Below are 26,632 nucleotides of genomic sequence, written 5' to 3' on the forward strand. Positions count from 1 at the left end.
GTTACTGGGAGCATGTCTGTGCAGCATCCACTTGCTCTGCATCCATTTTTAATCTATTTTTATTCTTGAGTTTTTAAGGACAGAATTAGTTTTTGGAGAATAACACCTCATGCATTAGCTTGCACAGGCAGGTCAGATTAGAAAAATGCAACTCCTTAGTATTAATGATAATCCAAACCGTCAAGTCTTAAGCTATTTTTGGGACACAGTTTTTTAAAAAAAACTATTTTTTTTAGAGTAGTTTTAAGTTTGTAACAAAAGTGAGAGGAAGGTACAGAGATTTCCCAGGTGCCCTCTTCCCCTACATACATGGTCTCCCCCTTTATCAACATCACTAACCAGAATGCAACTTTTTTTTTTTTTTTTTAACCAACAATGACCCTACATTAATACACTATAACCACCCCAAAAGTTAATAGTTTAACTTAGGGTTCATTCTTGGTGTTACATAATTTGTGGGTTTGGACAAATGTATGATGACATATATCTCATCATTATAATACAGAGTATTTTCATTGCCCTAAAAATCCTCTGTGCTCTGCCTATTCATTTCCACCTGCCCCGGCCCCTTTGTTACTGTGTCCATGGTTTTATCTTTTCCAGAAGGTCATATAGTTGAAGTTATATGGTATGTAGCCTTTTCAGATTTGCGTCTTTCATTTAGTAATACGCATTTAACTTTATTCCATGCCTTTCATGGCTTGAGAGCTCATTTCTTTTTAGTGCTGAATAGTACTCCATTATGTGGTTACACCACGTTTTATTTATCTATTCACCTACTGAAGGACATCTTGGTTTCACCCAAGTTTTGGCAATTATGAGTCAAGTTCCTATAAACACCAATGTGCAGATTTTTGTGTGGACATGAGTTTTCAGTTCCTTTTGGTAAATACCAAGGAGCACAATTGCCCCACTCTAAGGTAGAAGTGTGTTTAGTTTTGGGAGAGACTGCTAAACTGTCTGTCCAGTGGCTGTATTATTTAGCAACAGTATATGAGACTTTCTGTTGCTTCACACCCTCCCAGCATTCAGTGTTCTAGGTTTTGGCCTTTCTTAATAGTTTTATAGTCCTATCTTGTTATTATTTTAATTTGTATTTCCCTGATGATATGATGTGGAGCATCTTTTTATATGAGAACCTTAAGCTTTTAAAGATATTTTCTTATTCTAGCTTTGGGATTACTTTTTTCAAAATCCTCACCTGAGGATATATTTATTGATTCCAGAGAAAGAGGAAGGGGGCGAGGGGGGGCGGGGGAGAGAGAGAGAAACATTGATCAGTTGCCCCCGTATGTGCCCTGACAGGGATCTAATCTGCAACCTAGGTATGTGCTCTGAGAGGGTATTGAAACCTCAGTCTTTGGTATATGGGAAGACCCTACAGTCAACTGAGCCACCTGGCCAGAGCCCTGGGGTAACTTTTGTGAGATAGGCAAAATAGGTATTATTTCAGGTGTGCAGATAAGAAAAAAGATTTAGAAAGGTTTAATAACTGAACAAGATTTTATGAGCAAAGTAAGTAGTAGAACTGTATTTAAATATTTTTCTGACTCTTGAGCCTTGTAGAAATATCCTGTTAGATCAACTGTAATCCTACCTAATAATAGACAAATATGCAAATTGACCGCACCGTCGCTATGACCAAATCACGCCCACCAGCCAAGCCACGCCCACCAACCAATCAGGACGAGTATGCAAATTACCCAAACAAAGATGGCGGCTAATTTGCATATCAAGACAGCATAGAAAGAAGCCAAGAGTTGCAGAAGGGAGCAAAGCTGCGGAGAAGCAAGCAAGCCGGGGGGAGGAGAAGGGAGGAGCGGATGCGGGGCTGGGGGAGAAGGGAGAAAAACAGGCGGGCTGGTGGAGAAGGCGGGCCGGGGGACAAGGGAGGAGCGGAGGCGGGGCCGGGGGGAGAAGGGAAAAGCAGGCAGGCTGGCGGAGAAGGCGGGCCGGGGGACAAGGGAGGAGAGCAGGCAGGGCGGGGTAGAGTGCAGCAGGAAACCCTATTGCAGGATTTTTCCTGCAACGGGAACGCTAGTTGGAAAATAAATGGAAAAAAATTCTGTTAGTATCATCAAACTGTCTTTACTGTTCTTCAGACTCATATGAGAGCATGTTATTTGTATCACAATTTATAGAATAAAATACTTTTCTATACATTATTTTATTTGACCTTCATAAGCACTATAGCTAAGCCTGTGGGTAGGTGAAATCCCAGGTCACACAAATTACATATTTTTGAGCCATAACATGAACCTAGTTTTCTGAACTTCAAATTTTCTGTGCTTTCCCATGTTTCTTAGTATTATTGTATAATGTAAATACTCTATTTTTGGAACCTTTTCTCAGAGTGATGATGTGAATTTAATGGAACAAGCAAATAGAACAAGAAGAATGAAATACATTAAAGTTTCATGGGAGTACCATAGCTGCATATACCCTGATTTCCCCCTTGGCTCCTGACCTCAAGATAGAGTAACACTCAAATGTGAATAAATGGAGCTAACACACCATAATGCCCAGAGCAGTAGTAATGGTTCATTTGCTACATGGGAAAGGAAGGTTTTTGTGCATTTCAGAAGATTTATTTGCTGCCAGAGCGGAGGAGTTACTTGTATAGAGAGATAATCCTTTTAAGGCCAATTAGTATATGACTTTAAAGTGGATTTCTTTGGTAGGTAATGTTTTACTCTCCTGAAAGCATTTTTTTTTTAAAAAAATCCTCATTCAACGATATTTTTTATTGATTTTTTTTTTTTTAAAGAGAGAGAGGAAATGAGAGACAGAGATACACTGATGAGAGAGAGAAACATCAATTGATTGCCTCCTATATGCACCCCAACCAGGAATCAAACCTGCAATCTAGGTATCTGCCCTGCCTGGGAATTGAGCCCATAATCTTTTGGTGTACAGGACGACGCTCCAACCAGCAGAGTCACCTGGCCAGGGCCTGAAAGCATTTTTTTTTTTAAATCACTGGAATAGTTAGCTACCAGCCAGACAACTGTCAGTAAATAAGTGACAACAAGAGTATGTCCTTTCTCCAGTAAAGCCCCTTTTGCTGACCTAATTGCTGTTGACAGTTTTCATCAGTGTTAACTCCCAATGAACAGAACCCTATTTTGAGCTTTATAATGATACTGATATTAGTAAATACAATTTACTTACTTGATTGATTCATTGATTTATTAATCAAATATTCATTTGGTACCTACTAGACTAGGTATTGTGCTGGGTGCTAGGAATGTCATTGTGAGCAAGACTGATCTCTTCTCAGTGCTAACAGTACCAGAAAATAGATAATTAAGCAACTAATTACAGTAAAGAGTTAGAATTATAAAGAGGGAGGCTGGAAAACTATGTGTAGGGAAATCTTCCCAGAGGAAATAAGGCTTAAACTAAGGTCCAAGAATGTATAAAAAGAATTTCAGGGAGAGAGAACAACAGGGGTGAAGACCTGTAGGTGAGTTGGAATATTGCATGTGTAAGAGATCAGACTATAAGACTGGAGAATTGTGTAAATGATCCTGAAGGGGTAGGCAGTAGCAGCCAGAGCCTTGTAGGCTGCAGAAAGGATTTTAGACTTTATTCATTGAGGAGTTTTAAGAATAGAAATGACCCAATTTAAAAAGATCTTTATGAATTGCAGTGTTTGATTTATTAAATTCATATAATGTTACCTAGAAAGCAGATAATAATTACATGATATAACAGATAATAATCACAGATAATAGCAGATAATAATCACATTATATAACATTAAAAGTTAAGGTGAACAAAATTAATTTAAAGGGAGACCAATTAGATGGATGTTACAAGATGATGCTGGCTTGGTCTAGGGGACATAGCAGTGGAGATAAAGTGAAATTGATGATTAAGAAAGATATTTGGTAGGTAGAATTGGTAGGGCTTGCCCAGCCGGCATGGCTCAGTGGTTGAGCATGGACCTATGAGCTAGGAGGTGACAGATTGATTCCAGTCAGGGCACATGCTGGGTTGCAGGCTCAATCCCCAGTGGGGAGCATGTAGTAGGCAGCCAATCAATGATTCTCTCTCATCATTAATGTTTCTATCTCTCCCTTCCACTAATTAAAAAAAACAAATAAAAGGAACACTTTGTTATGTTGATAATAGACTATCTATAATAATAAAAGCCTAAGTGACCATCGCAACCGAACGGACAACCAAACAGGCTGGTAGGGTGACTAGGTCGGCAGGGGGGTTAGTGAGGGGTGACCAAACAACTGAGCAGCAGGCTGCATGAGGCAACCAGGCTGGCAGGGGGGATAGTGAGGGGCGACCAAATGACTGAGCAGCAGGCTGCATGGGGCGACCAGACCAGCAGGGGGGATAGTGAGGGGCGACCAAATGACTGAGCAGCAGGCTGCGTGGGGCGACTGGGCCCAAAGCGTGGGCAGTTGGGGGTGACCAGCCGGCAGAGGGGGGCAGTAAGGGGCGACCAGGCCGGCGGGGAAGGGCAGTTGGGGGTGACTAGGCTGGCAAGGGGGGGCAGTTGGGGGTGATCAGGCCAGCAGGGGGAACAGTTAGGGGCAATCAGGCAGGGAGGCAGGTGAGCAGTTAGGAGCCAGTGGTCCTGGATTGTGAGAGGGATGTCCCCAGGATCGGGCCTAAACTGGCAGTTGGACATCCCCCAAAGGGTCCCGGATTGGAGAGGGTGCAGGCTGGGCTGAGGGGTACCCGCCCTCCCCCATGCACAAATTTCATGCACCGAGCCTCTAGTAGAGGTATAAGGGTAGAAGCAGGAATGAGATACTAGTTGGGAGATGGTTGAGGGAGGGACCATGGTGGCTTAGATTGCAATACCAAAAACTAACAGGGTTTTTTATAACTCATTTAGCAGAAAAACTTAACTGAGATTCTTTAGAGTTTTTATCATATTTACTGTGGCTATCATACATTTGCTACAGAAATTTTAATGTGTTGAATGCATTTTTGGGATGTTATACAATATATAATATGTATATGCTATTACTTTAATATCCCTCACCCCCACCAAGTTCCGATTTCTAAAACATGACTAAATCTAAGATTTTTGTTTAAAAGAGTGTAAGCATATGTCTGTGGAGATTGTGGCAAATGGTTGTATTCTGGATGTATTTTAAAGTTAGAGCCTTTTAAATTTCTGCCGAATGGTCTGTGGGGTTTATGAAAAAAAACAAACAAAAATAAAAAAACAAAGGAGTCCAGACATCCAGAATTTTTGTCTGAACAACCAGAAGAATAGAATCACCATCATCTGAGATGGGGAAAGGCTGTGGATGGAGCTAGTGTTGGTGGAAAGAACAAGTTCAGTTTGGGGCATGTTGGATTTGAAATCTTGAGTAGGGTTTTGGTTATAAGTGTCAGGAATTTGTGAGACTGGTCTGGGAAGAACTCTTACAGAATGTTGGTGCAGTTTGGGGGAGCAATTTCTGATACTTTATGACTCAGCATTTCCACATCTAGTGTACACTTCTAAGAAACCTTTTTTACAAAATACATGTGCATGAGATAATAAATACAAGCATGTTTATAGGAGCATTATTTTGATGGAGAAGAAAAACATGGAAAGAAAATTAGTTTCTACTTACTGGAGAATAGGTAAATAAATATTAGTGTATGTATAGTTTGGATGACTGACTACTGAAGATTAATGAACTAAAGTGAAATACAGTTGAACCTTGAACAACACGGGTTTGAACTGCATGTGTCCACTTATATGTGGATTTTTTCCAATAAATATACAGTTGGCCCTCTGTATCCCTGGGTTTTGCATCTGTAGATTCAACCAATTGTTACGGAAAATAGTATTTTTCCATTTATGGGGATCCATAGATGTAGAGGGCCGACTGTATGCATTGTTCTGTCATTTTATATAAGGGACTTGAGCATCCATGGATTTTGGTAGCAGAGAATCCTGAAACTAATCTTCTGTGGAGACTGAGGGACAACTGTAATTTTTTGGGGGAGTCTGAAGTTATACACAGATTTTTTTTACTATGGTTGGTTCCCCTAATCTCCACTTTGTTTAGGGGTCAAGAGTACATCCACTTAGGGGAATCTCCCCAATTATAATGTTGATATCAACAGATGAATACATATACTTTGAAACTGTGTATATATAATTTTAAAACTATTTATAACTAATGAATATATATGTAATAAAATACAAAGTCACATATAGAAAAGATAAACAAAAATTAAGAATAGCTGTTAAGTGATGATTAGTTGGAGTTCGGACTTGATAGATTTGAAAAGCAAGTCACAGGGAACCCAATTGTTTTTGTAAGTATTCTTTCTCATGCCAGTGGTACGTGTATTCATCTCTTTATTATTTTCTGTACATATTTATTTATCTAAAATATCTTCTCATTAAAAAATAAATCAGTTCATTCCTTTTATATCCCTCACACTAATGGCATGAATTCTTTACAATTCATCAGCAATTAATGGCTGGCCTAAGGAGTGCCTGGAAATCTACACTGGCGAGATGGTTCCATCTAGTGGGGAAAATGTCACAGGTATTCTAAGAGACATTCCTTTGGGGAAGGAAGAATAAAGAAATAATACTTAAAATTGCACTACAATTTAAGAGACAAAGGGAAAGGTTATTATTTAGAAATATATAGTCTTTGCCATTATTAAGATAATACTATAAATCTCCTAGGACATTTAGTATAGACCTGTAGGACCAAGATGGGTCCTTTTTTTCTAACATGTTTGTATCTTGTTTTTCAGAAGGAGTTGAGCCTTCCCAGAAGAGGCAGCTTGTAAGTAAATGATTATTATCTTACTAGAGGCCCAGTGCACGAATTTGTGTACCAGTGGGGTCCGGCTGGCCCGCCCCAATGGGGGCCCATTGTGCCGGGCTGGCAGGGGAGAGGGGCCACAGGCAGTTGCCTGGTCGGCCCTGCCCTTGATCGGGGTGTTAGGGCCGATCAGAGGCGGGGCTGGTCGGGTGGAGGGGCCGTGGGCAGTTGGCCTGCTGGCTCCGCCCCTGATTGGGAGCCGGGCGGCTGGGGGCAGTGGCCACGGGCAGTTGGGGGCCGGGCCGGCCCGGGGGGGGGGGGGCGGTGATCGGGGCCAGGATCAGACTGGTTGGCTGCCACAGTGCGTGTCATAGCCACTGGTCATTCTGGTCATTCTGCTGTTCCAATCTCTGGGCTTTTATAGACACAAAATAATGCTCCTATAAACATGCTTACATTTATTATCTCATGCACATGTATTTTGTGACATATATATATAGACTAGAGGCCCAGTGTATGAAATTCGTGTATGAGTATGAAATTTGTGCATGGGTAGGGTCCCTAGTGGCTGCCGGCTGCTGTCCGGGGTGCCTCCTTTCCTCTGGCTGCCTGCCACTGCTGTCCCCGCCTCCTGGTCGAACTCCTGGTCAAACTCCGGTCAAGGGGACAATTTGCATATTAGGCTTTTATTATTTAGGACTAGAGGCCCAGTGCATGGGAGTTATGCATTGGTCGGGGGTGTGGACTGCGGGGATTGGCCTGCTGTGGGAGTGCCGCTCATCCTGATCTGCTGAGTAGCTGTGGACCCACCCTCTGAGCAGCTGCTCCCTGATCTGGCATCTTCTGTGTAGTTGGATCACTCGCCTCTCTAGGGGACCCGGTCAGGGCCGGGCCCAGGGAAAATAGCACTGAGAGGCGGTGGAGTAAGCCTCAGTCCTGTGGTGGCACGAACCCACCTCCCAGCCTCTGGGGTCAGATCTGTGAGTCTCGCAGCGGCTCTGTGCGGCCTGCGGGTGTCTGGAGGAGGTGGCAGGGAGCGAGGAGGAGCCTGGGGTGAAGAGGCGATGATTGCAGCCTGGGTTCCTGCCTGTCGGCCCGGGGTTTACAGCAGGATCAGCTGCTCATCTCAGTCAGCTGAGCGGCGCTCCCACTGTGGTAGCACACTGACCACCAGGGGGCAGCTCCTGCATTGAGCGTCTGCCCCCTGGTGGTCAGTATGCATCATAGCGACTGGTCGACTGGTCGTTCTGGTCATTCCGCCGTTTGGTCTCTGGGTTTTTATTATATAGGATAGTTGTGATTATGATTATAATCTCCTGCTTAATAATCCCTCCTGGGGACTGTTTTTAGTATTACCTAGAGGAATCTAAGAAAATTAAAAAAAAAAATTAAGGATGGATTCTAGATTATTGGAGACAAAAGAGACCCGTAAGTAAATGTACTACTTGATTCTTATTTGGATCCTGGATTTTTAAAAAATAGTTGAAGGACATTATTTGGACAATTGAGAAAATTTGATTGTAAATTTTTATTAGGTAACTAGAGGCCGGGTGCATGAATTTGTGCAGGTGTGGGGTCCCTCGGCCTGGCAGGTGATTGGGGCCGTCTTGCCCAGTCCCAATCGGGGCTGATCAGGGCTGGCCGGCAGGGGGCAGGGACCACGGGAGGTTGGCCAGCCATGGGAGGTTGGCTGTGGGAGTGCACTGACCACCGGGGGCAGCTCCTGCGTTGAGCATCTGCCCCCTGGTGGTCAGTTTGCGTCATAGCATCTGGTCGTTCGGTTGACTGCTCGTAATGGTCACTTAGGCTTTTACACACACACACACACACACACACACACACACACACACTAGTGGCCCGGTGCACAAAATTTGTGCACGGGGCGGGGTGTCCCTCAGCCAGCCTGCACCCTCTCCAATCTGTGACCCCTCGAAGGATGTCCTACTGCCGGTTTACAGGGATTGGGCCTAAAATGGCAGTCGGACATCCCTCTCACAATCCGGGAATGCTGGCTCCTAACTGCTCACCTGCCTGCCTGTCTGATTGGCCCTAACCATTCTGCCTGCCAGCCTGCTTGCCCCCAACTGCCCTCTGCCACCGGCCTGCTCGCTCCCAAATGACACCCCCCCCCCGCCAGCCTGATCACCCCCAACTGCCCCCGTGCCAGCGTGCTCGCCCCCAACTGCCCCCCTGCCGGCCTGCTCACCCCCATCTGCCCCCGCCCTGCTGGGCTGCTTGCCCCCATCTGCCCTCTTCACTGGCCTGCTCGCCCCAACTGCCCCCCTGCTGGCCTGCTCACCCCCATCTGCCCCCCCTGCTGTCCTGCTCACCCCCAACTGACCTCCACTGATGGCCTGCTCGCCCCCAACTGGCCACCCTGCTGGTCTGCTCACCCCCAACTGCCCCTCCCACTGCTGGCCTGATCACCCGCAATGCCCCCCCCCCCGCCATCCTGATCACCCCCAGGGGGCCCCCCCACCGGCCTGATCACCCACAGCTGCTGTCCCATCCTGACCTGATCACCCACAACTGCCCTCCCCTCTTGGCCTCTAACCGCCTCTACCTCAGCCCCGCCACCATGGCTTTGTGCAGAAGAATGTCCAGAAGGTCTCCTGGAAGGTCTTCCAGTCTAATTAGCATATTATCCTTTTATTAGTATAGATAGAGGCCTGGTGCACAGGTGGGGGCTGTCTGGTTTGCCCTGAAGGGTGTCCCAGATCAGGGTGGGAGTTCCCTTGGGGTTTGGGGCAGCCTGGGAGAGGGGCCTGTGGTGGTTTGCAGGCCAGCCACGCCCCCATGGGGTGAGGGTCCCCACTGCGGGGGGCATGGCCAGCCTGGGTTAGGGGCTAAGGGCTGTTTTCAAGCTGGCCACACCCCCTTCAGGGTGGGGGTTCCCGCTGGGGTGCTTGGCCAGCCTGGGTGAGGGGCTGATGGCTGTTTGCAGGCTGGCCAAGCCCCCCTGCAAACTAGGCTCCCAGCCCCTCCTTTTTTTTTTTTTTTGCCACCCCTCCTTGAGCGGAGGCCAGGGCAGGCGGGAAGCTTGGGGCAACCCAAGCCTTCTGCTCGCTCCAGCTCCATGGCCGTCGCCATCTTTGTTGGGTTAATTTGCATACTCCTGATTGGCTGATGAGCGTAGGGGAGGGACAGTCAATTTGCATGTCTCCCTTTTATTAGTGTAGACTAGAGGCCCAGTGCATGAAATTTGTGCATGGTGGGGGGGTGTCCCTCAGCCCAGCCTGCACCCTCTCCAATCTGGGACCCCTCGGGGGATGTCCAACCACTCTCACAATCCAGGACTGCTGGCTCCTAACCACTCTCCTGCCTGCCTGCCTGAATGCCCCTAACTGCTTCTGCTTGCCAGCCTGATCGCCCCCTAACCCCTCCCCTGCCATCCTGATTGACGCCTAACTGCTCCCCTGCCAGCCTGATCTCTCCCCCAACTGCCCTCCCCTGTCGGCCTGGTTGTCCCCAACTGCCCTCCCCATCTTGTGGCGACATGGGTGCGTCGTGCGAGGGCGCGAGGGCCTCCTAGGCTTTTATTAGTATAGATCAGTGGTTGGCAAACTCATTAGTCAACAGAGCCAAATATCAACAGTACAATGATTAAAATTTCTTTTGAGAGCCAAATTTTTAAAACTTAAACTTCTTCTAATGCCACTTCTTCAAAATAGACTCGCCCAGGCCATGGTATTTTGTGGAAGAGCCACACTCAAGGGGCCAAAGAGCCGCATGTGGCTCTCGAGCCGCAGTTTGCCAACCATGGGTATAGATAGATAGAGGCCCAATGCACGAAATTCGCGCAAGGGGCTCGGCCCTCACAGCCCCGGCCAGCCCTTGCAGCCCTGGCTGCCTTGGCCGGCCCTTGCAGCCCCTTGCAGCATCGGCCGGCCCTGGCAGCCCTGGCTTCGTCCGTAAGGTCGTCTGGAATCTCGTCCGGATGGTGGTTTGGCTGTTTGGCCTAATTAGCATATTAGCTCTTTATTATGTAGGATACTGTGTCAGTGTTAAACTTCCTTAGTGTGACAGTTGTGTGATGGATAAGGTGACCAGATTTAACATTGGTAAAGCGGGACACCATTGACCGGGGCGGGGGCGGGGGGAGTTTGATTAAAAATTTGGTCTATATGGAGCAACAAAAATTTTCATAGAATGCAAAAATAGTATTGTAATATATTTTTTAAAATTTCAACATAAGTACAATTTACAAATATAATAAATAAAAACTTATGTATCGTATTATTTTATTCTTTGGCATATTTCTCATTTGAGTGAATTTTTTTTAGTAGATTGCTGTCGGTGTTTAAAAGGTCATGAATTTGCTGTAACGTAAGTTGTAAGTGTCACTTTCAAGGCCGGCGCTAGACTTTTTGCCACCACTATAAAATATAAATAATACGAGTACTGTCTGCTAAATTCAAGAAAATTTATGTATTTATGAAATAAATAAATAAATTACTTACCTAAATCATCTGAATAGCTGATTTGTAATGACATTACTTGTTTAACTAGCTTACTAGCACGCAGTAGATGTGTATCCTCTGAGAGACAGTTACAAAATGTTTTCGTCGTTGCCAATCCCCCAAAATGCCATTGTTCATTAAGTCCAAACAATGGTGGTCGAATTCTAACAACTGATCAACAATGCGAACTTTGATAAGCAGTTCTCGATAATCAGTTCTCAACAATTATTTGTTATTATTAAAGTTTAACATTATAAAATTAACAAAAATAATATAAAACTCATATCCTGGCTAAATAGCCACATGGCCGCCGAAAACCGTATATTCCCTTCCCGTTCTCCCGCCATTCCCTAGCTTGTCGTGCATTCTTTCCAAAAATCGGGACTTTTTTAAAACGCCGCGGGACGCGGGACAAATTGTTAAAAATCGGGACTGTCCCGCCAAAAGCGGGCGTCTGGTCACCTTAGTGATGGATCGTCATTGTTCTCAAGCCAAGGTTGTTAATAGTGGAAGTATTTGTGGGAGATGTTATGATGCTTATAACTGACTTTCAAGTGGTTCAGCTAATTAATTTGTTAACGTAGGAAACATTCAAACCTGTGAAGAATTTTTGAGAGTTTATTTGAGCCAAACTTTTGACAAATGCCGGGAAGCAGAATCTCAACGGATTGAGATAAGACTCCGGAGAATGGCAGTTTTGCAACGTTTTATACATTACAATTAAAAGAGAAAATGTAAATGGGTTACATGAAATCCATTGGTGACAGATTAGGGAGGTGGGAGAAAGTAAGTTGGGAAACCTCTGGGATTGTATGAAAAGTAAAATGATAGACACCTACTTCTTTTATTTAGGTGGGTGCAAGGTAGTTAACAGTCAGCAGTTAACTCAATGACAATGAGGGGATTTGTGGTCTCCCCAGAGTGGCGCCTGTGTTTTGAGGGGTCCGGAAAAAGGAAAATTACTTCAGTAGGCCCTGTTAAGGTAAAAATTGACCTTTGTCAGTGAAGATACTGGCCTAGGACTTGACTACCCACCATAAACTGCTTTTTAGTTTAAAGTTTAATTTCAGACCATCCTTTGTGGTTATTTTAGATCTCTGAATTTGCAAGGCCGCCACGCAAGCCTTCCCTGAGCTAGTTAGATTAGCATGTGGCCCCTTTTTGTACACAAACCAAAAGTGTGTGTGTGTGTGTGTGTGTGTAGAGAGAAAGAAGAGAAAAAAGCAAACATGGTACAATGTTAACAGTTGTTAAATCTATGAGAATGGTATATAGAGTTTCATTTAATTGTTCTTGTTCCTTTTCTGATATTTTGGAGGAGGGGTTAAGGAGTATGTATATACTATTCTTTCAAAGAGTTTTGATGAAAAGAGGATCATATAAATCAGGTAATAGCTGGAAAAGGTTATAGAGTTGAATCCCCCTTTTAAAAATATAAGTAGGAGATATTATATCATGTTTGTATTTCAGAGAAATTATTCAGTAGAAAAGGAATAGCTGATGCAGGAGAGGAGGGAATAATTGCTGGAATTTTTTTTTTTTTTTGCAATGTTCTTGAATAGGCAAAAATTGAGGACATGTAGTTACATGTAGAGTTATCTTAGGAACACTGACATTTTGTGTACAGTAGCCTCAGTTGAATCAATTTATCTGTAAAAGATTACACACATAGAGTGTATGGCATAGTGCCTGCAATTAAGCACATAGCTGTTTGTTATTGTTTTAGAATTTAGCCCAATGCCTTATTAGTAAACTTTCAAAAAAATGTAGTTGTTACTTGTTTTTATTATTAGCAGGCCATAATTACCTGTTTGAAGTTGTAAATTTTAAAGAAAAACAAATCAGTAAGACCCTAAACCAAGTTAAATGAACAATGGTGTGCCTTAGAAAAGCTACATATATTTATGGTTGGCTTTTATCACATTAGGGAAGAGACCAACTAAATTTCAACATGGGGAATGAGAACATCCAGGCTGCAATGATAAGGGCTTTGTTGGGGCAAGTTGGTTATGAAAGTTTCTTTGGCTTGTTTCATACCATTTATTTTAGATGTAGCTTCCTGAAATTAAATCACCTTTATTTTTAGAAAGCTATATCATGTTTAAACCCATCTGGATATTTTTAATGCATTAAAAAATCTTAGAATATTAAAAAAATCTTTAAAAATATTAGAATATCAGACCTAGAAGAGTTGATAATCTTGTTGAAAGTGTAGAACTACTGGCCTGGATTCTGGAAAAGAATGGAAAGAAAATGAAGTAGTAAATCTATTTGTATTTGTTTACCCAAGATATAGGAAGATTGTATTTTGCTTTTTCTCAATTGAAACAGCTTGGACTGGCTTTGCTTGCCCAGCTCTGTGGAAGGGCCTCCTCTTAATTCCTTTCAAATAGGATGTTTGTTTGTTTGTGAATTTCAGCATCAATACCTAGGCCCAACACACTTGGGAGCTCAGTGTAAATAGTGTTTATGTTTCTAGTTACCCAGAAAGTTAAAGTTTTCTAACCAACTTAAGATGGTTGTCCTCATATTTCTTGAAACGTCTTTGCTTTATTTCTTTGAGGCTGTGAGCATCAGTGGGGCTTAAGAATGGACCCACACACACAACATGCACAGGCTTGCATATTGCTATTGGTGGCCTTTATTTTTAGAGTCCTTGGGGATAGTTATCCTTTTGCATTGTAGACTTACTAATTTGGTCAGAGGATTTGGACATCAGATATTAGATGAAAGTAAATGCCAGGTGTCTGCAATGATAGGCAGTGGATAGGGAGGAGTTTCTGGGGCTTAAGGATGTGATGTGTCAAACTTTGTTCCTATGAAACTGACATATGAAACAGTGTCATGTACTTTCCCACTCTGATGTAATTTGATGGTGTTTGCCTGGATAAATGCTTCTGGGGAGTGTGCTAAAAAGAGATACCACCTGCTACACAGAGTAAACCCTTTGTGTGGTAAAAGTAGTGCCTGTCTGATACAGTGCTTTAGTTTCTCTGTGGACTTTGAAAATCAGGAAATTTTGGTATCTTTAAGAAAGATAGCATTGTGTTACATTTAACAGTCTTTTAAAAATTGGGCTTATATAGAAAATGATTTTACATAGGTTCTCCAGTGGAAGGCAGGAATTGGCAGACGTTGGCAGGGGTAGAGCAATTGTCATCACTAATTTTGTAACAGGAACCATTTTGTTGTTAAAAATAAAAAGTATGTGGTTTATCAGTGAGCCTTAAATATGTGGACACAGGATCTGAAGATTGAAAATCTTTCAGAGCCTGTTTTGTCACTATTGTGTTGAGAATAGCTACTGTTATGCCAGTCACCCTCACATTTATGTGTCTGAACCTCACAACTCCCAATTCATTATAATCTGCTTGGATATCTCAGAGATATCTCACCTTGAGCATTTGTAGTATAAAACTGAAGCCATTGTCTTTCACAAAAACCTACTCCTCTTTTATTCTTTAGCTTATTCTCAAGATAGAAAACAGTTATTCCTGTTACTTTCCTCTTCACACCCATAACTGCTTTCTGTTACACCTCTCAAATTTCTCTCAATTTCCTACTTCTTTCTGCTACCACTGGTATGTTCAGAGAGTCCAAGCCATAGTGATCTCTTGCCTCTGCTACTACTATAACTTCTAACTGGTCTTTCTTTGTCTGGCATTGCTTACCCCCAGTTCACCCATCCATCAGACAATAGTCAGAAAAGGTTTTTTAAAGTGCATATTTGATGATTAGCTTTCATTTCAACTTATTTAGTGAATAGTTTATTACTTGTTACATTACACTTGAAAGTCATGACATGGCCCACAAAACTGTCTGATTCTTGTCTTTGTCTATATATTTGCACAGTATGTTCCCTGTACCTGAGGTGTTTTTCCTCCTTTTATATCTGTCTAGCTCCTACTTATCCATCAAGTCTCAGCTTACATCTTACTTCCTTATGAAAGGATTTTCTGACCTCACCCATACCTTGCTATCCCTAGCCTAAGCTGAGTTTCCCAGAATGTGCCTTCATTAAACCCTGTAGTTTTCCTTCATAACTCTTACAGAATTGTAAATAAAGAATTATTTGTCTGTCTTCTCCCATTGGATGGTGTATCGGTCTGCTTGGGCTGCCATAGAAAATGCCAGAGGCAGGGTGGTTTAAACAACAGAAATTTATTTTCTCATAGTTCTGGAGGCCAGATGTTCAAGACAAGATGCCAGGATGATCAGCTCCTAAGAGAGGATTTTCTTCCTGGCTTGCAAATGGTAACCTTGTCATTGTTTGCTCACTTGTTCTTTTTTCAGGGGGGGTGTGTGTGAGAGAGAGAGGGAGAGGGAAATGAAAATACTTTCTTTTTATAAGGCCACCAGTCCTATCAGATTAGGACCCCACTCTTATTTCCTCATTTAACCTTAATTACCTCCTAAATACCCTCTCTCCAAATACAGTCACATTGGGGGTTAGGGCTGCAACATACAAATTTGGAGAGTACACGATTTAGTCCATAGCAGATGATAAACTCCACGAGGTCAGTACCAGGTTGTGCGGTACAATATTCTGTCTCTAGGGCCTAGTATAGAGTTTAACAGCTAGTAGGCAATCACTTAGGCCTCTTTCTAACATTTGTGTGGCTTGGAACAAGAATACAAAGGGAATTATAAGTGTTTAAGAGTTTTTAAATAAAACTAACAAAATGTAAAATAAAATATGTTGTATTTAAGAAATACAGTTTCATAATAACAAATTACAAAAAATATGTGTAAAGCTATTTATTTTAAGAAAGAAACATGTTAAATATTTTATTTGACTCAATAAGGGTACAAGGCAGATGTTGTAGCTAGTTCATAGACGTGAAAGAAGCACAAATTTATATGTAGTAGCCCTGACCGGTTTGGCTCAGTGGATAGAGCGTCGGACTGTGGACTGAAGGATCCTGGGTTCGATTCTGGTCAGGGGCAGGTACCTTGGTTGCGGGCACACCCCCAGTGGGGAGTGTGCAGGGGGCAGCTGATGGATGTTTCTCTCTCATTGATTTCTGACTCTCTACCCCTCTCCCTTCCTCTCTGTAAAAAATAAAAAAAAATTATATGTAGTAAAGAAATGTTGAAATCTATAAATGGTTGCAAAACCTGATTTTTTTTTTTATGGTAGAAGGGAAGTCAGTTGAACCTCCAGTATACAGAATTTATTTGCTTATCTATAGACAGGAACTATTTTTGCATTGCTATCAGCTATCTATAACTTACAGATTTGCAAAATAACTCAAAGGCAATAAAAGACTAGAATAAAATAATCTATTCTCTAAATAATAATACATAGTTTTCCATCAGAAGATTATCTTTTTTTTCTTTGCTTATACCAAGTTTTCTTATAGTCTCCTCCACCGTTTTGATCTAAAACAATCTCAAATATTATTATTTTTTAAATATATTTTTATTGATTTCAGAGAGGAAGGAAGGGAGAGAGAGAGAGAAACATCAGTGATTAGAGAGAATCATTGATTGATGGACTGCCTCCTGCACGCCCCCTAGTGAGTATTGAGTCCGCAATCCAGGCATGTGCCCTGACCAGGAATGGAACCCTGACCTCCTGGCTCATAGTTTGACGCTCAACCACTGAGCCACCGGCGGCCTGGCCTGGTTATTTACATAGGAGTAGAAATAACATTAATTTACCATATAGGCCTTCTTAAGTATGCTGGAAATTTTATGAAGGATCTCATTAAACTTTTAAAAGCCTCTATTGTATTTTGAGGTTAGAGAATCTTTCCCATTGCTTGTAAATTATCGGAAATTGTTTGCTGAGCAACATTTAATCTTCCTGCAAGTTGTTTTTGAGTTTGACATGCATCTTTATCCAATAATGCTTGTAATTGTTGGTCTTCAAACTTTTTCGGTTGACCTGGACGTTCTTTGCCTTTCACATCGAAATCATCACTTTTAAAGTGTTCAAACCAGTGTTCACAAGTATCTTGAGATGGAGCATGTTCACCATAAACTTCCTGAAGTATTCAGCTGTTCTGTTTTTGGCACGAAATTTGACATTTTTAAGCGTAAAAATATCTATGATGTTAACACCTTCAGCAAATTTGACATATGAAGTTTTGAAGCTTGTTTGTCAATACAACAAAATAGCATACATATCAAATCGCATATATATCAACATATGTGTAACTCCATCTATTGAAAAAAAATCCGTGTTATTAACAGATACACGTAGTATGTACAGCCTTTTTATGGGCATATGTTTTCATTTCCCTTGGGTACATACCTGGGAGTGTTCAGACCATAAAAACAGCATCTCAGTCATTGCTATCACCAATGGGAGTAAACTTATCAGCTGTAAACAAACTTAAAACAAAACCAAATTATCTAGAGGACAATTAAAGTTAGAAAAATTAGAGTGTGAGTAAACTTCAGATTCACTTCTGGGAGCCAACTCCAGATCACCACTTCAGATTTACTTTTGGAAGCCTGGGCAGCCCACATGAGGTGCACTTCCCTCTGTGGCTCTATGAGGTGAATCTACTGGGCATTCTGATGGAGAACTTCCAACACTGTTTAACAGGCAATTTTCAAAAAACGATAAAATCATGGCTCTCATCCAGATATAAATTGAAAACATTTAAAGATGAACAAAAACTTCATCGTTAACAAGGGAACCAGACAGATGTTATAACCAGTCATCATTTTTTTTCCTGTTATCAATTTTTATATTATTGAAAGTTGGCAAAATGACAATTGAATTAATACTGTAACCATCTAGTAAATGTTCATCTGAGCAACAAAGCAAATAATTCCCAAGGTACTCAAATGTCCTTTTTTTTTCAGCTTAATTTCAGCAAAATCACTATGTTGTAATCAAGATATCTTATAAATTATTATTTATATTAATTATTTTATATTATATATTGAAATGATATTTTGAATATACTAGCTTACATAAAATATTTTAAAATGTAAAAAATTGTGTTATTTTTACAACAATGCCAAATTAAACTTTCTTGAATCGTTTTAGTTCTTACATTAAAAAAAATTAAGTTCTGCTTAAAGTATATTTGTTCTGCTGCAGCAATAGAAATCAGAATTGGTAAAAAAAATCTTAAAGCAATATATAGATTTAAAAAGGAACCATGAATCTCTCACATCATCCCAGCTAGTGTGGCTCAGTGGTTGAGTATTGACCCATGAACCGTTTGGTAGATTTGCATATTAGCCTTTTATTATATAGGATTGCTGTCTGCAATATCTAGGGCCATATAACAATTTTTTCATATCTTTAATATTTTCAGTGCTGGGATATTTTCAAGAAAACCAAACATAGCAGTAAACTAAACCTTGATCTGTAATGGTCCTAAAATAGTTTATAGAAATCAGTTTGGGATTATTTGTTGGTGAATCTTCTTCATAGTCATGCATGATAAACATACTCTAAGGTGGTCCCCATATAGTTTTCTCCTCCAGTTCATACTTTTGTGTAATCCTGGTCCCCTTGAGTGTGGGCAGTACCTATGACTTGTTTCTAACCAATAGAACATAGTAAAGATGATGGGATATCACTCCTGTGATTATGATGTGTTATATAAACTTTGTCTATTTAAGTAGACTCACCATAGAGACTGTATCGGCTTGACGAAGTATCCAGCCATGTTGGAAAAGGCTCTGTGGCAAGGAAGTACAGTGGCTTCTAGGAGCGGAAGGTGCCTTCTAATCCATATCCAGCAGACTTGTAAGGATACTCAGAAGAGTTTTTCTCCAGCACCTTCAGACATAGCTCAGACAGTGCAGAAAGAGTTGAGGACATCTCCCTGGACATTTGTGACCAGTAAGAACCTTTCACTCTGTGGAGCTGTCCTAGTTACTGGAATACCACCTCATGTTAAAGTACCAGCTTCACAACCTTGCTCAGAGTCTAAGCTTGAATCTCAGATTCTACCACAGAGGCCTCAGAGAGATCAAAGAGTTTGAGAACAAGTATTCCTCCCCAGAGGGGATCTAGACCATTCCGTAAGGCAAGGTTAGCAGGGTGATGCTGAACCCTGAAGAATTGTTAGACACCCTGATAGTCATCAACTCTTCATTGGTAATCTGCCTTATGAGATGGACAAATCAGAACTTAAAGATGTCTTCCTTCCTTCCTTCCTTCCTTCCTTCCTTCCTTCCTTCCTTCCTTCCTTCCTTCCTTCCTTCCTAACAGTTCTTTTTTTAAATTAAAAAATTGTTATTTCTAGATACATCTAAGCACATATTTTATTTAAAACAAATTATAATTTTTAGTAATTGTTCAATTACCAGAACATAATATTGGTCTTTGGCCTTACATATATTATGTCTAACCTTGCACATAAATATATTTAATTAGTAATACAAATTCTGCAATTCTGCAAAATGTTTCTCAGCTGCCATGTGATCTGTTATAGATTCTGAGCTAAATTATCAATATCTTTAGAACCATTAATTGGAACAGAAATAATGCAAATGGATGTTTAGCTGTACATGGAAACAATACTCGTATTAGCCAAGAAATCTATTACATTCATGTTAACCTGAGAGGAAGGATTTGACAGGTTAATTTGTCATTTTGCTTACTTCTAAGACTGTTTCTTGAATACTTTATAATTTTAGATAGAGTTTTCTTTGACATTGCACTTTTACAATTCATAAATAGCAATCTGACCTGATTGCTTTTTAACAAAGGACATATAAAGAAAGATGTGGACAAGTGTTTTCCTGGGTTTTGAACAGTATAAGTCACAAGAATGGGTTTTTAGGGTTTCACTTTGCCAGTGCAGAACGCCAGGTCACAAGTGACAGAGGCCACCCCATATCCTTAATTAACTTATTTTTTTGTATTTGTGTTATTTTACAGCACCTCTAAAGTGAGAAGCTCGTGGCAGAGGCCCTTTCTTACCTGGCTTTAAGGGTGATAACACAGTCAACAAATAGTTGCATGAATGAATAAGAAGAGGTGGATGTTTTATTTTTCGTAAACTGTTGAGTGCTGTCACCAGGGAAATGTTAAGCTTTCCTAGTGCTGACAAAGCCACAGGAATATTGGCACAGATGGATTTTAATGACAGTAAATGTGAAGAAAGTGCTCTATGTGGGGATGTGTTAAACCTTGGGGAGTAAGAGTGATATCTTCCTTGGGTCAGATGAAGGTCATAAGACATGACTTGCATTCTCTAAAAATCAAACAAATATTTTTTAACTTAAGCATTATTTAAAGAGCTCCGTGCTCTCCTTCCTCTTCCAATTTATTATTGTGAAGCAGGCTAGAGAGAAATCCATGTGCTATTTGTTGTCAGGGTCTTCTACTGAAAGGTATTATGTAACAAAGCGGTTTATAAAATTGATTCTAGAGATTACTTCGATTCATCACCTTAGCTGAAGACAGGATTTAAAAGGATATAATGGGAATAATAATAGCACTTATGTCATAGGGCTGTGATGAGGACTACGTGGGTATTACGTGTAGAGTGTTTAGTAAGTACTTATAAATGTTGGTTGCTGTTATTGTCGTTGTTAATATTTAGTAGCCTGGGATTGGGTATTAGAGAACTGGAGAATACTGAGTAGAAACTTAGGGCTGTGCCTTAACTGTGCGGCCTTAGCTTGAGATGGGGATAAATCTCCACTGACTAGTCTCTTAGTTGTGGGAGTGTGGACTTTGGTGACCAACCCTGAAATCATCACAAGACTTTCCCAGAGTGCGATTTAGTACTTGTTGTGAGGTGCCAGATTTCTGAGGGAGCATTTTCATTTTCATTAGGACTTGTAGAGAACAGGGGATTCTGAAATAGGGGCTGTGAGAGTCTAGTGATTGGGCTGGTACATGGAGAGGAACCGCGAGTATCTGTATCTACTAGGCAGAGTGAGTTTCTAGGGTAATTAGTGGCTTTCAAATTTTTTAGACTGTGACACTTGATAACAAATGGACTTTACATTTTAACCCAGCACAGGTGTTTGCACTTGTATATTTATACATGTTTCAGTAATGTCACAAACACAAATTTCACAAATGATTTTTACCCTTACTGTGTGTGAAACACTCTGATATTTTCTCTTCTATTTCATTCTGTCTCTCTTTAAAGAAAATGTTGGTCCTGACTTCCTAAATTGACTTCATGACTCACTAAAGAGTTGTGACCTGCAATTGAAGAAGTACTGGTTGGAGTATGAATTAATCCTTTGAATGTTACCCTAGAAAAACAATTTGACGTACTTTGTCATCTTGATGAATGAGAGGAGCCTGTCAGAATTGGCACGTGTTCTGGAGCAGGAGACCAAGACTTTTGCTTATTCTTTGGTTTCTTTCGCTGTCAGTGTTTATCTCTACAGTTTACTTGATCATTTGACTCTTCTCTTCATGCCAGGCTGTTTTTGTCAGATGGTTTCTTATGTGTTTGGGCTTATCTCCTCCTTTAGATCGAGAGCTAGCTCCTGGAGGGCAAGATATATAACAGCTAACCATTCTCGAGCACTTCCTCTGTGCCAGACACTTCTGTTTCATGTGTATTTAATCTTCACCATAACCTATATATATTGTACCTTAATTATTTTCATTCTACAGATGTGGAAACTGAATCATACAGAAATTAATTAGCTTATCCTTAGAGTTCTTTTGCAGCTTACCTCAATATCTTTTGTAATGTCTGCCATATAAATGATTTCATTAATAGTTACTGAATGAAATTAAACTAAATAGTTTCTGGGCTTATTTTCTTTAACTTTTCCTATGGCTTTTCTCACCACAAGGTTATTCAAGTGATTAGTGAGTAGTAGAAATTGAATAGAAAATGGCTCTGAATTCTGTATAAAAAAGGGGTACAGAGTTTACTTAAATTGATCACATTCAGAATTTGAATATTGACTATGCTTTAAACCCTAACCTTAAGGCTCTGTTAATATTCCATAGACCTGGGTTTGAGAGTGAATAATGTTGCAGAAATTCCCTCATATCCTTAGCTCATTAACTTAACGATTTGGGATCCTTAATATGCTATCTTCCAATCCCTTGCCCGATGCAACAGCTGTTCTGGCCTGGCCCACGCCTCCTGAGTTAATAGTATTTCTGTCACAGGGTGAGTTTTCAAGTTGGTATGTACAGTTTCTGCCAGCGTGTTCTCTGCTGCCAGGCCTCAGGCTTGGAGGTTGCAGCTGATTTGTGGGGGAGGGAGTTTGGTGCTTGTTACTGAGGAAGAACAGGGTGCTCTCTGGAGCTCTGATTTGTTACAGGCTGAGTGTGAATGATGTCAGGCAGATCAGAGGACGGACAGCTGATTCATTTGGGATCTGGAACTCCTCACTCTCACTGCTGCTTTCTTGGCTTTTAGGTCTTTTGGGGAGAAGTCCTGAATATTTATGTTTTTGAAGAAAAGTGCTTTAATTTTTCTATTAAGTTTGGGAAGCCTTTGTAAGTTTCCTTTGGCGTATAGACTGCATACCCCTTGTGTGAGAAAACTTCCTGCCAAGACTCCAGTGTGAGAGGGCAAAAGCTTGAGTAGCCAGGAATATGATGAAACGGAGGAGAGAGAGACTGGGAGCACCATGCCTGCGGATTCAGTAAGGAGGCTGGGGTCTCTGAGTGGAAACTGGCAGTTAGGAAAAGAACTAATGCCAACTAACAGTCCTTCATTTACTTGGGTAAAGACTCTGCTTTGGAGATGTCTGTCAGGAAGAGGGCTGAGCTGGCTTCATAAATTCAAGGTCAAAACAGTGGTCCCTAGCAGGGGCATATAGGGTTTCTAATTCTGAAAATTGAGTTGAATGTCATTTTAGGGATTTTTAGGTACTTGGGGAACTGGGTTAACAATGAAGATCGATTGTGTGGTATTTTTTTCCTGCCTTGAAAACAGATGTTTAAAGTTAGTGTCAAAGCTGCAGTACAAGCCCCATGAATGTGAGAAACAAATGGAAATGAAAGCATCTCCTTCTTTGGCTAGAGAGGTTATTGTATTTTTGCCCCTGGCCTGTCAGCTCAGGACCTCAAATCTGCCTTTGTAGAACCAAGCCTGAGTCCTAGAGGGTATGACCTAAATTTTATTTCTGTGTTGTGTAATATAGAAGGTATTTAGGTGAGTATTTAAAAACTAGAGAGTGGAAGAAGCTTTTCCCCTCAGGATATCTTTTTTCAAGAGCTGCTCAGGCTTATTTAAAATGAGGAAGTGCTGAGTGACTTGATCAGGAAATTGGGGAATCAGTGACAGAAGTGTCCTAGAATCCATTCCACCTCAGTGGTCTATCTTGAACTGCCTTTGCATAACTCACAGAGCAGAGGGAGTGCACTTGTGTTCCCCTGAATGTTGGTGCTTACCCAGAGACAGCATGGCGTACTCAAATTGACAGACTTCTCCAGTGGGCTTCCTTTGGGTCATTACCCTTCTGTGTTAGTATATGCTCATTAATTGGATTAATGATTCTACCAGAACTTGGAAAATCAGATTTGTTTGAAGTATATAATTATAAGGCTTGTCATACAGTTGACCCTTGAACAACATGGGTTTGACCTGCGCAAGTCCACTAATACGTGGCTTTTTTCCAGTAAACACTGTAAATGTATTTTCTCTTCCTTAATAACATTTTCTTTACTGTAGCTTACTTTATTGTTAGAATACTGTATATAATACATATACAAAATGCAATGCTTCCTTCTAATCAACAGTAGGTATTAATAGTTACGTTTTTGGGGAGCCAAAGTTCTACACAGATTTTTGACTGCACAAGGGGTCAGTGCCCTTAATCCCACATTGTTTAAGGGTCAGCTGTACTTTTAAAGAAATGGTTTATTTCCATACTAAGACTAAAAAGTTAAAGACTATGAAGAAGAAGCTTTATCAACTAAAGTGTCATTTGCAGTAAAGATGACTTGTTAGCAAAATTAAAATTTTTTAAAATTCAGTTTGTGGTTTAATAAAGCATAAGTGGTCAAAAACCATGTTTTCCAAATATTGGTACTCGTTGTATCTTTTTTAGTGACTTTGAATTTAGGTTAGGAAAATTCTCCTTGAAGAGCTAGTAAATAGTTTATAAATCACTTTAACTTTTTCACACAATCCTTTTTAGACTCTAGCCCCATGTATAATCATTTTTGCAGAGTGGTAATTAGGAGCAAAATGAGAAGGAGATTTGGTTTTGGCAGATTTTTTTATAATCCTAATTTTATATTCATCAAAATGGCTAAAGCCTCATTTTATGTGATAAGATTTAAGTCTCCAGAATTTTGAATAAGCAATACTATTCAGTTTAACAAGAACTAAATGTCTTATATAGTCTAATTATAAATATATATTACATACATACATATATTAGGGAGCTTATTTTTGAAATAGTTCTTTAGAAAAATGGAAATTCTTAGTCATAAATTAATATTTTTACTTCTTATAATTTTAAAAAATATGTTAAGTTTATGGAAATTTGGGCATACCTGTAACTTTAAATAATTGTCAGCCCTCCGCTTTTCTATCTTATTATGTCCTCATACTGTATACTCATCTGAGCAATATACTGAAGATAGCTAGAAGGATAGGAAGGTAAAGATTTCCTTTGAATATATATAATTAAACACAAGTAGAATGTCACATATCCATATCCAAACAGTCAGCAATAACAATACAGGGAATTAACATTTTAAAACAGATTAGGTGCTTAGGTGATACTTAAGTTTGTTGTTAATCTTGGAAATAAAATATTGTAGTTCAATTGGTATTTGTGTAGAAAGCCATGCTGCTACTATAGCAAATTAAATGCTGCAAATCTGTTAATAATTTGTCATCATCTGTGGCATATCTGTCAGTGATCAACAAAGGAGAAATCTATATTTATCATCTGTCTGTTTTCAGTCTAATGATCTTATTTACTTAATAGTTTTTATTAGCACTTAACACATCAAGATGGTTAGATTGTTTTTAGGGGGGAAAATAACCTGGAAAACTAAACTTTAAGTAGAAGCAAATTTTATTATACGGAGTTGTGACATTATTTGATATACTCAGGCAAAAGTTAGCTAAATAAGTTGGTGTTATTATAGATGTAATCTAACAATTCATAAGCTATTGAGAATGTTTGACTTTTATGGTAGTATTTCTCTAGGAAGTTTTAGTCATTACACACAAAATATTTAATTGATGAATTATAGTAAATTTGCAATATTTTCCCAGAAGTAAACTCTAAAGATTGACTATCTAAAGCTGGAATTTTTGGTTTAAATTCTGTAGATTAAGTTTTAGTCTTAATGGTCATTCTATGCCAACATCGGTACTGAAGTATGATATTTGAGAATGATTTTTGACTACTTACTTTTCTTAAGTCTTTTGCCTAAATTAACACACTTTGAAGATGTTTCTTTTTGGTTAAAAGTGATCACTGACCTTGTTTTTTTCTACTATGATACCTTGTCAGAATCTCTACTTTTTGCCGAGGATCTGAAGTAAACCAGCACATGTTTTCACCCACATTGGCTCCAGCCCTATCGCTCATTAAAGTTCCATATAGTGCCGATTGTGCTCTGGCTGCTTCTCCTCTTGCTTTTTTCCTGAACCCACAAGCCCATAGCAACCCTGGCAGTCCTTGTTCCAGCCGCCCACTGCAGTGGAGGTAAGAAACCTGCTGTGGTGTGAATGTGAGCCTGGGTGATTGCTTCCGGCCTAATAGATAAAACCCAGACCTTTCTCCTTAATAATGCGGAGAAACTGAATAAAAGGAATTTCACAGATCTCTGCTCAAAATTTTAGCATATGGTAGGATATCTATTAGTAGTTAGATGTATGCCCTTACTGATTGTGATCACCTCTAGGAGAAGCATAGCATGACAATGCTAGAGCTCTCTAAAGGTTAAATAGTTCAAACACCACATTTTATACAACAGGAAATTTTTATTCCAAAACAGATTAAGTGATTTGCTCAGATTGCTGAAAATAACTCTCTCCCCCTTTTCTTTCTGCCTCTCTTTTCAAATATTAAGCATTATTTGAGTATAGACTTTTAGGCATGAGGAGAAAACAGTAAGCACAAAGAGATAAAGTCTCTGCCCTCAGGGAGCTTAAATTCTAATGGAGGGAGACAAATAAGTTAATGAGTAACTGTATAACAGATGGACATAAGTGATACTGAGAAAATACAGTAGGATAAGGGAAGAAGGAGTTGTCATTTTATAAAAGATAGTCAAGGAGGCCCTCAATGGTAATTTGACATATGAGTAAAGACTTAAAAGAAGTCATGGAGCCAGAATAGAGGTATCCTATATAATCCTATATAATAAAGAGGGAATATGCTAATTGACCCTCATACCCTCACACAAGATGGCCATCTCCATGTGGTCAAAGATGGCTGCCCCCGTGTGGTCAAAGATGGCCGGCAGGGGAGGGCAGTTGGGGGTGACTGGGTCTGCAGGGGAGGGAGGGCAGTTGGGGGGGGGGAAACCAGGCCGGCAGG

The 26,632-nt window shown here is 40.5% G+C and overlaps 1 protein-coding gene across 7 annotated transcripts in view; it reads left to right on the top strand.

The window, feature by feature from the left end:
- MAST2 (microtubule associated serine/threonine kinase 2) overlaps positions 1 to 26,632 on the top strand; it is a 163,730-nt gene that overhangs the window by 65,259 nt on the left and 71,839 nt on the right. For 5 of the 7 annotated variants that reach the window (XM_079776489.1, XM_079776491.1, XM_079776492.1 and 2 more), the window contains exon 4: positions 6,742 to 6,773. In XM_079776489.1, coding sequence (XP_079632615.1) covers positions 6,742 to 6,773 — 32 coding nt within the window. Of the gene's footprint in view, positions 1 to 6,741; positions 6,774 to 25,600; positions 25,796 to 26,632 lie in introns of all 7 variants that reach the window. The other 2 variants (XM_079776495.1, XM_079776490.1) reach the window with 2 other exon arrangements.

Source organism: Cnephaeus nilssonii, assembly GCF_951640355.1.
Source record: "Cnephaeus nilssonii genome assembly, chromosome: 7".
In the NCBI taxonomy this organism is placed as follows: Eukaryota; Metazoa; Chordata; class Mammalia; order Chiroptera; family Vespertilionidae; genus Cnephaeus; species Cnephaeus nilssonii.